We start from the raw sequence: 8,980 nt of genomic DNA on the forward strand, positions 1-8,980 counted from the left end.
CTTGGTTCTTATTCTTGAAACAAAGTATGTGTTGTAATAATGTTACTAGTTCTCCCAGAACCACTTTCATACTGATGTCAGATCCCTTAAAAGAAGAGGGACAATTTCTTGTGTATTTTCTTGAATGCCCTTGATTTTGGGAAGATTGGGAGAGAGTGGGGAGAAAGTATTTGACCTGCCTACAGTTAGGCAGGCTTAAAGATTTTTCAGCCAACTGAAAGCTCTCGGGCAAAAGATCTAAGTCTGAAGGAAACCTTTAGGCAGATTAAAGTGAAGGCTGTCAGAGTTGTACTCTGCCATCATGTCTTTCACCAGCAGTGCAAATAATCAAACCTGTGCTTCCATACACTGCTGAATGCCCTGACCAGTAGCTTAGGCATGCTCGGTCTTGTATTTCTCCTCTTCTGTCCCCAAGAGATTTAAACCAACCTCCAAGTTAGCTGCTTCAGTGCCTATTCTCATTTTAATAGCTAGGTTATTTAACTTCATGGTAAATTAGATGGCAGCTGATGTTGTATGCATAGTAATATAAAGATGCTGTAATGTTGAAAATGAATATTCTTCATTTAACTATGTACTTTGTATTTACAGGAGAATCTTTCTACACATGGCTAGAAGGTAAAGGCTCTTGGATGAGTTAATGTAGTGTTATATTCACTAGAAGGAACACTGTAATCCTTTTTTCATCTCCTCAAACATTTTTCATAGTGTAGGCTTTTTCGTAAATTGTGCAGAGCTTTCAAGTGTTGTTCAAATACCTCCTACCTTGAGGGTCTTTAAAAATCTTCTCATTTACTTAGCATACTCCTTAAACACTTAAGTGTTTTATCTTTCATAAAGAGGGAATTCACTTCATTGCCAGTTACTTTGAATTTTCTGGTTACTTGAGGCATTTAAGCAGAGGCATTATTACTAGTAATATTGGTAAGCATTATTATTTGGAAACAGCTTTAAAGAACATTAAAGATTTTGGTGGCTCTGTTCCCAGTTTATAATCCAAGTCTGTGCATTTAGAAGGCAAAGCAGTTTTCTTTTTATTCATGTTGAAATGGAAATTATTATTTCAGTAGTAGCAATCAAAATCCCATTTTGGAGGTGTGCAGAAAATTAAGTGAGTCAAATGTACTTACTTTTAAAATTAGTTCATTCTGCCTTTCCTAAGCCTTTACTTGTCTGGTGCTATTGCAGGAAAGCATATAAATTTACATGCCTTTAAAATGTAATGTCTAAGTGAGGACACATGTCACAGGTAGGCTTCACCATCAGCTCTTCCTGCTTCCATTTGTGGAGACTGGAGTGGCAGGAAAGTTGCCCAAATGTATTTTTGAGAGGAACAAACTCTTAAATTTCAAGTGTAGTCTCTAACTTTGGTTCTAATTGGAATTATAAGTAATTTCTGCATATAAATTATATTCTGACATCTCAATGCCACTGTATTTCCATTTATGCTGTAGAAGTCTGTGTTCATCAAGTCATATTTTCCAAGGTTTTGTCCTGTGTATTAAACTCTTCAGTGACTTTGCAGTACAGCTATAAAGAGGTATTTTTGCTGTTTTCCAGTGCTGTAAGATTTTCTGGGCCTTTTGGTGTTTTTCTTTAGGGCCACTCCTCTAATTCAGTGGTAGCTCTAATTGTAATTAAGATGGGTCACAATATATTTCTGATTTCCAGACTGTCAAAATTCAACGTCAATTCAAATTTATTGCTCAAACAGTGTAGGCATCTTATTTTTGTGTGACAAGTTATCTGTGCCAATTGTGCAGAGCCTTATTTGACTCTGTTTGCTAGAACACTAAAATAGCAAGCAAGAAATGTCAAATGTCATTAATAGTATTACTTATATAAAAGAATAGGAGGTAAGCTTTTCCTATGATGGCTATAAGGACTTATTAACAATACTCAAGTGCTGTAATTGTAATTCTTGAAAGTCAACAATGCAGACTTGCATCATTAAAATGTCAGGGTATATTCATTTTAATGAATTATTTCCTGTATTTAGTTTGGTATCTGTTTGTCATTTTTCCTGGACAGGTCTGTGCCTTGAGAAAAGGGTGTTTTATAAACTCATTTCTGGACTCCATGCTAGCATCAACTTGCATCTGTGTGCAAATTATCTTCTTGAAGGTATGTCTAGGTAAAATTGCTGAATGGAATTCTACAATATCTGTAGTATGCATTTTGTTTTTTCTTAAAATTGTTGGGGTTTGCTTAGTTGATTTTATGTTCTAAATGTGTCTCTTTTACTACCCCTGCCCCCCCCTTTTTCTTCCTCTGTGTAGAAACGTGGGGGAAGCCCCGCTGGGGACCAAATGTGAAAGAGTTCACTCGCCGCTTTGACCCTACTGAAACGAAAGGAGAAGGACCAAGGAGGCTGAAGAACTTGTATTTCTTGTATCTGATAGAGCTGCGTGCCTTGTCCAAGGTTGCGCCGTACTTTGAGCGTGCCGTTGTCGACCTTTACACCGGCAACGGCCACGAGGATGCTGAATCTAAAGCTCTCCTATTAGATATCTTCAGGGACACCAAGTAAGGCATGAGGGGTTTTTCATCAGCAGTTTGAAATTTTTAGTTATATTTGGAAGTGAGAACAGGTGGCTCCTTGATAGGATAGGACAGGAAGGAGTGTGGAATGAAGAAATAAAATTTAAGTAATGGGAGAGATCAAGGGGAATTTGTACATTTGATAGGACAGATTAATAGTTTTGAGGTTTGAATATACCAATCTTTAAAAACAAACAAAAAGCACTCAAAAAACCCCAAAAAACTCAACACCCTAAGCTACTTCCTGTGTGTTGTTTTTTCTGATTCTTCAGTATAAGATGCACATGATTTATTTTGAAAAGAAAAGTAGTACATACAGTCTTTTAATGGTCCACTGAGTAATTCAGCTTTTATCACAGACTCAACCTCTGGTAGTTTGGCCATCCCCTCTTCCTTCTATTTATTCCATAATGTTCTTAAGTTCAGTTTCTTTGCTCTCCTTTTTGCTAGTTTTTGTGATTGGTAACGTGTGGTTTCATTGCTGTCCCTTATCGTGGTCTTGCTAGGTAATTGAGATGTAGTCAGGCAATGATCAGTTGGAAGGCAAACATTAAGCCACTTTCAGTATTAATTTGAACAAACTCTGAATAACAGATTTCAAGTTGCAGTGATTGCACAGTAAAACCAATACCACTGAGTATTTTAAGGCCTAATCTGCAAGAACTCTGAAAAATATCTTACACTGATGGCATCAGCTGCTTACCAAGCTTAATTGAACACTGTAGGTTATGCTAGCATTTGTTTTGATTGCATTTTGTCTTTATTAGGTCCTTCCATATGCACTTTGATGAAAAGTCCATGTTTGCTGGAGATAAAAAAGGAGCCAAGTCACTAAAGGTAAAGCTAGTTTTCTGAATGACATCCAAAATACCTGTTTTGGAGTTAGGCTGTGTTACTTTGGAAAGCCCTTCTGCCTACCACAAACACGCTGCTGAGAGTAAGATTTTATCCCTGCCTTTTCTAGAGCTGTATATGAGGCCTTTTAATCAACTTAAAGGTGCTGTCCTGGTCCAAGAAGACTGAAATCTCTGGCTTTGTGCCTTGAGTCTGGCATCAGGACTATGGTGGGGCACATGAGTATTACCAGTAAATGCAGTGGTGCTTATTTTCAAGTAAAGTAACTGTTTCATAATTATCTGGATAAAAAGAACCCACCCAGTCATGTTTGCTTTACAAAATGATGACTTATATAATAGTACACAATATACAGTACAGTCTCATAAATATGATATTTAACATTGGAAAACCTAGTTCCTAGACATGGGAACCTAATGGGAATGCTGTACCTACCCATCAGCTTCTGGTGTTAACATGCCACTGGTGTAAATTGCAATTCCATAGTTGGTAATGAAGTTCTGTTTTAATATTTATTAACACTTACAACACTATTTCAGTAGTGGTTTGGAATGTCATCAGCATTACAAAAAATGCTATTAGAAAAGTGGCAGTGTTTTATCAGCCCACCTAGTGGTTTTTGGACTTTAAAAAATTGGGATCAGCTTGGTTAGTTCTGCACTGTGCTTGCTCCTGCTCTGTCTGAAGTTGCACAGCAACAATCTACCCATAGTTTTGAAAATATCTTTTGTGAATTGTAACTTGTTTGTCAAAAAGATGGTTTGTTCAAAAAGGATTTGAATAATGGAAAAAAAATGGTCAGGGACACAGATACAGTACTTATACCTCAGAAAATTTCTAGAAAGTTGGTAGGAAATCAGTGTATAGAATCCAGGCATTACCCTGCATATTCTGTATTTTTGAGAGATTTTTTTTAAGAATTAACTGTTAGAAGTGGCTTGAAAACCAGATTCTGGATTTACATGGATCTTGGTTGTGGCCTGGCTACATAAAGCAATGGTTTTGTTCAGTTTTGGTTAGAGAATTGATTTTCTAATAGTACTACATTCATTAATGTTCTGTTTTTGCAAAGCTAAGATGTATGTTAGCTTAAGCTTTTTTATTTTGTTTTTAACTGATAGGAAGAATTCAGATTGCATTTCAAGAACATCTCCCGCATAATGGACTGCGTTGGATGTGACAAATGCAGGCTGTGGGGCAAGCTGCAGGTACAGTTTATTTTGTGTAGGTCTGTGTGTTCTGGGAGGGGCAGGTCCCAAGATAAGCATCTATTTCATTCTGGCAGAATACCTCTTACCTTAGCATTCAGGCTTTCTGCACATGGTTGGTCCTTGGTATCCTTACCTATATATTAAAAATAGATGTATGTATAATTTACCATTAAACATTTTAATTTTTTTTCAATTTTTTTATTTTGTTTAGTCAACAGCTGTGTAGCTTACTAAAAGGCAGAGTTTGTGTTCTAAAAGTTACTTTTAAAGCAGATGCTTCATGGTGAGATATTACTAACAGTCAATATCTTACCTGTATTCAGTGATCAGAGGAGCCTTGTAGAATCACTTATGGGAAACCTTCCTTTAAACACAGCACTTTCTTGTTAGGGAATCGAGTGTGATATTTAACTCCACAAACTGAGGTGTAAGAAAAAGAAATAATGCAGATTTTCACAGTTTATGCAGAGGGCAGCAAATGAATGCAAAGTTGCCCAGTAATGCTGGAAGTTGAAAGCCAGTTTCAATTTCTTAGCTCCTACTATTTTTATTTTACTGACAACAGTATTTTAAATCTCAAGACTAATGTTAAGTCCAGACTGAGAAAAGTTATTTTGGAGTGCCTGTTGTACTATACCACTGTATTACATTAAACTTATCAGAGTGCAATTTTCAAAGAGTTTGCAGCATCAAAAATCTGTTGGTCCCTGCTGAATTTCTGGAGTTCTGCTTATCCTGTCCTAGTTAATACTTCTGATCTATTGTTGTTGTTCCTCCTCACTAAGAACTAAAGAAGGCCAAATTTCCTGACCTATAAAATTCCCTTGTAGCCAGCTTCAGCCACTTCTTGTCAAAGCCAGTGGTTGCTTATGTAACTCAACTAAAAGTGAAAATAAGAAAATCTGCTTCTGTTCTATTCCTGCGTAGAAAATAGGGGTTGAAATTGAAGCTGCGTTGTTTGCCACTAGACTTGAAGGTGGAAAAAAGTGCATGTGTTGTGATACCTCATAAAAAACTTAGTTTGATTTCAAAGGGAAAGGGGAGATGTGCTCCTGCAGGAGTTGGGGCATCTATAAGTGAGGGATAGAAGGGACTTGAAGTTGTGTAATGGACGTATTTTCATATGCATAACCAAGAAGAAAAGAGATGAGAAAAGAAGAGATGATGAAGAGCAAGTATACTTGAGGAAACAAATGCAAACCTGGTACACAGTTGCTGTCATGCAATTGTATTAGTGCCCTGGTTTTTGTACAGTTATTTGGGTTGAGGGTCAGTATATAAGAATTGGTACTAAAATTTACCTAGATTAGTGTGTTTTTATTTTTTTATGGTTTTATGAGTACTTGAAGGAATGATTTTACTGATGTTAAAACATTGGACTTTTCTTATAGACTCAAGGCTTAGGAACTGCTCTGAAGATCTTGTTTTCTGAGAAAGAAATACAGAGCCTTCCTGAGAATAGCCCATCAAAAGGTTTTCAGCTCACACGGCAAGAAATAGTTGCTCTTGTAAATGCCTTTGGAAGGTAAAATGTTATAATTTTAATAGTAGAAAAATATAAAACTTCAGTGCCAATACTCAGTTTCTGTGGAAAGAAGGTATTGTACATGTAGCTGTAGGTTTTGAAAGGCTGAATTACTACCAGTAATATTGATAAACTTAATGCCTTCAAACTGAGTATTAGCCTTAGTCTTCATTCTGTGTTTGGATCTAATTCATCCTCCCTGTCTCAAGTCTCATAAATCTGCCTTCTGCAGGATGAAACTTAAGTCTCTTAAATGTAAAAAAAAATAATCAAATTTATCTCCTTCAAATGATGAAACATTTTAACAGCTTTAAAAGAAGTTTACATAGAGCATGCTTTGCTCATTATGTTAGTTCTTCATATCTTGAATACAACAATCTGTTCCTGTTTAAACAATCTATTTAAACAATCTGATAAAAGAATGTAATAAACTTAACTACATGTGGTTAGGGATTTTTAGAAGTTTAATGAAGCTGAGATGATTAAACATTATATATAAACTTTAATCCCTGTCATATATTGTGTTAATATAAAATGGAGAGTCAATAGACCTTTTGAGAACAGAATTGTGTCTGAGGAAAAATCTAAAGGAAAATGAATGTGACAATTTGTACTTCTCTTTTGCTGAATTGGTAACACTTTGATGGTTTTTATTTTACAGGCTTTCCACAAGTATAAAGGAGTTGCAGAATTTTAAAATTTTATTACAACAAACTAGGTAATGAAGGTCTTTGCACAGCCTGATAGTGAAGATCTTTTACATGACTGCATTGAGCAGAAGGAACTGATCCTTACAGGACTCACATGAACTGATAAAAAGTAAAATCAAATCCCAACTTGAATATTTATGTTTCAACTAGGAATGGTTATTAATTAGAAAATATATTTATGAATGGAATATATAGTTTTTAAATGTGTAAATTATGCTGATCTGTTTATTTTTTAAGTTTTCTGCTCACAGTTCTGTTGTACTGAAACTTCATAAATTTTCTTATTTCCTTGTCTTTCTGAGACAGCTGTTTTATATGAAAACAAATGTACCTCCACCCTGACTTGGCCTGTCTGGAAAGGGGGGATCACTTCTTGTGTCTCCCCATTTACTGAGCTTCAGTATATTCTGAGGATATGGTATGTTAGTTCTGACTGTCAAAAGGAAGTGGGGGGGGGAACCTCCAAACAAACAAAGAAAAAAATAACAACAAAAAAAACTAACCACAAAAAAGAAATAAGGCTCTTGCTGAGTTTTAGCTTCTTACTGTAATAATGAACTTACTTAAAAATAGCAAATTTACTGAGCAGAAATTTTTTCATGCTGGGCTTCTTTGCATCATGATGATACCAATTTTTTTACCCTTGTCTTGTGCTTTTCAGCACTTTTTTTTTTTTTAATTACTACCTTGTCTCTGATGCAGCAGAGTTGAAAGTGACTTTTCTGTAGCCCCTTGCTGCAGCCCCTTACCTGCATTTACTTGGAGGTAGAGGTCAGGACAGGGGGAGATGGTTAGTGGAGTGCTGCTAGCTGAAAAACCTCAGTCAATCAAATTTCTGTTTACTCCGTATTATTTTTCTAGATTGTAATCACAAGTTCAGTTTCCAAAAGTTGTCTTTTTAGTGTCTTAAATGTTAAAATAGCACACTTGGTCTTTGAGCCATGGAAATAAATTTGCTCTTTATGAGTTATGTTTTAGTGCTATGTTAAAAGGTCAGTGTAAAAATAACTTGCTTTTGTAGTCACTTTTAAAAAAGATGCTTTTTAAAATTCATAATCATACTGACATTTAATGCCACATACTCTATCTATGCAAACCCATACTGTATCTTCTTTTAAAGGATATTCAACATAAAAAAACGGGTATGTTAATAACATTACTTTCATAAAATAAGAAATTACTCATGTATCATTGTCCACAAATGTCAGTGATAACTTACCAGTGTCAAAACAGAATTCAGAAACAGCATTACCATTAGTAGCAACCAAATATTGGTTTAAATTTAAAATGAAGTAATAATTTCTTTTAAACCAGCATGTTTAAAAATGAAGTTAGATGTTATGAATGTAGGAAGTGCTGGTGCAGTGTAGATACATCTCTTGTTTTTAAAAACAAGTCTTCACAAAATTAAGTGCTCTTAAACATTTTTCACCCTATTAGATACTGAGTGACCTATTTATATAATTGATTGTAATTGTATTGGCTTCCATACTGTGTTCCTTTACAGCTGAAATTTTCTGAAGGCTGGAATACACTCTGTCCTTTGTTTCCAGACTAGCCTCAAATTTCTACCTGACTGGAAATGAAATAGTCTATTCTGCTGACACTTGGCTTTTATAAAAAATGCTGTTGCTTAAGAAAGTTAAACCCTTTGTGTCAAACTGGGATGGATATGCTAAATGACATTTAAAAGAATAGAAAGTTAAATAAAAAAAACAAACAAAAAAAATCCAAACCACCCTTATGAAGTTTTGGTGATAGTTGCACAAATTGGCAGTGAACTGGTATCCCAGTGGAAGTTTCTGTTTAATCTTATAGGTAATTGGACATGGTGTTAGGGGAAGCTGATGCCAGTTTGGGGATGTCATGTTTTTTCCTAGTAGCCTCTCTGCCTGTGGGCACCTGTGTCTGAGCAAGTCATCACAGGCTTTTGTTTTCTAGTTAGGCAGAAGAGCAGGAGGTTTCTAGGTGGATTCATCTGGCCTCTTCCAAGCTCTGTATTTGCACCCTCAGAGTTTATTTTTCTCTATTAAATTGAAGTGGGAGTCTAGGTAAGTTGCACAGATGTGAACAGTTCTGTTTGGTAGATGAGTTACACAGAGTACCCAAATCTTCTGAGTAATTTTATATATTGAAAG

At 35.6% G+C, this 8,980-nt stretch overlaps 1 protein-coding gene across 1 annotated transcript in view; it reads left to right on the top strand.

Annotated features, from left to right (window-relative positions):
- Positions 1–8,980, top strand: part of ERO1B (endoplasmic reticulum oxidoreductase 1 beta) — a 28,345-nt gene that overhangs the window by 17,843 nt on the left and 1,522 nt on the right. Inside the window, exons 10-16 of the mRNA XM_005423224.2 lie at positions 592–618; positions 2,032–2,124; positions 2,280–2,526; positions 3,309–3,378; positions 4,518–4,604; positions 5,999–6,132; positions 6,794–8,980. The exon at positions 6,794–8,980 is cut by the window's right edge and continues 1,522 nt beyond it. Coding sequence (XP_005423281.1) covers positions 592–618; positions 2,032–2,124; positions 2,280–2,526; positions 3,309–3,378; positions 4,518–4,604; positions 5,999–6,132; positions 6,794–6,854 — 719 coding nt within the window. The 3' untranslated portion in view covers positions 6,855–8,980. The remainder of the gene's footprint in view (positions 1–591; positions 619–2,031; positions 2,125–2,279; positions 2,527–3,308; positions 3,379–4,517; positions 4,605–5,998; positions 6,133–6,793) is intronic.

This window comes from Geospiza fortis, unplaced genomic scaffold (assembly GCF_000277835.1).
Source record: "Geospiza fortis unplaced genomic scaffold, GeoFor_1.0 scaffold381, whole genome shotgun sequence".
NCBI classification, from domain to species: domain Eukaryota; kingdom Metazoa; phylum Chordata; class Aves; order Passeriformes; family Thraupidae; genus Geospiza; species Geospiza fortis.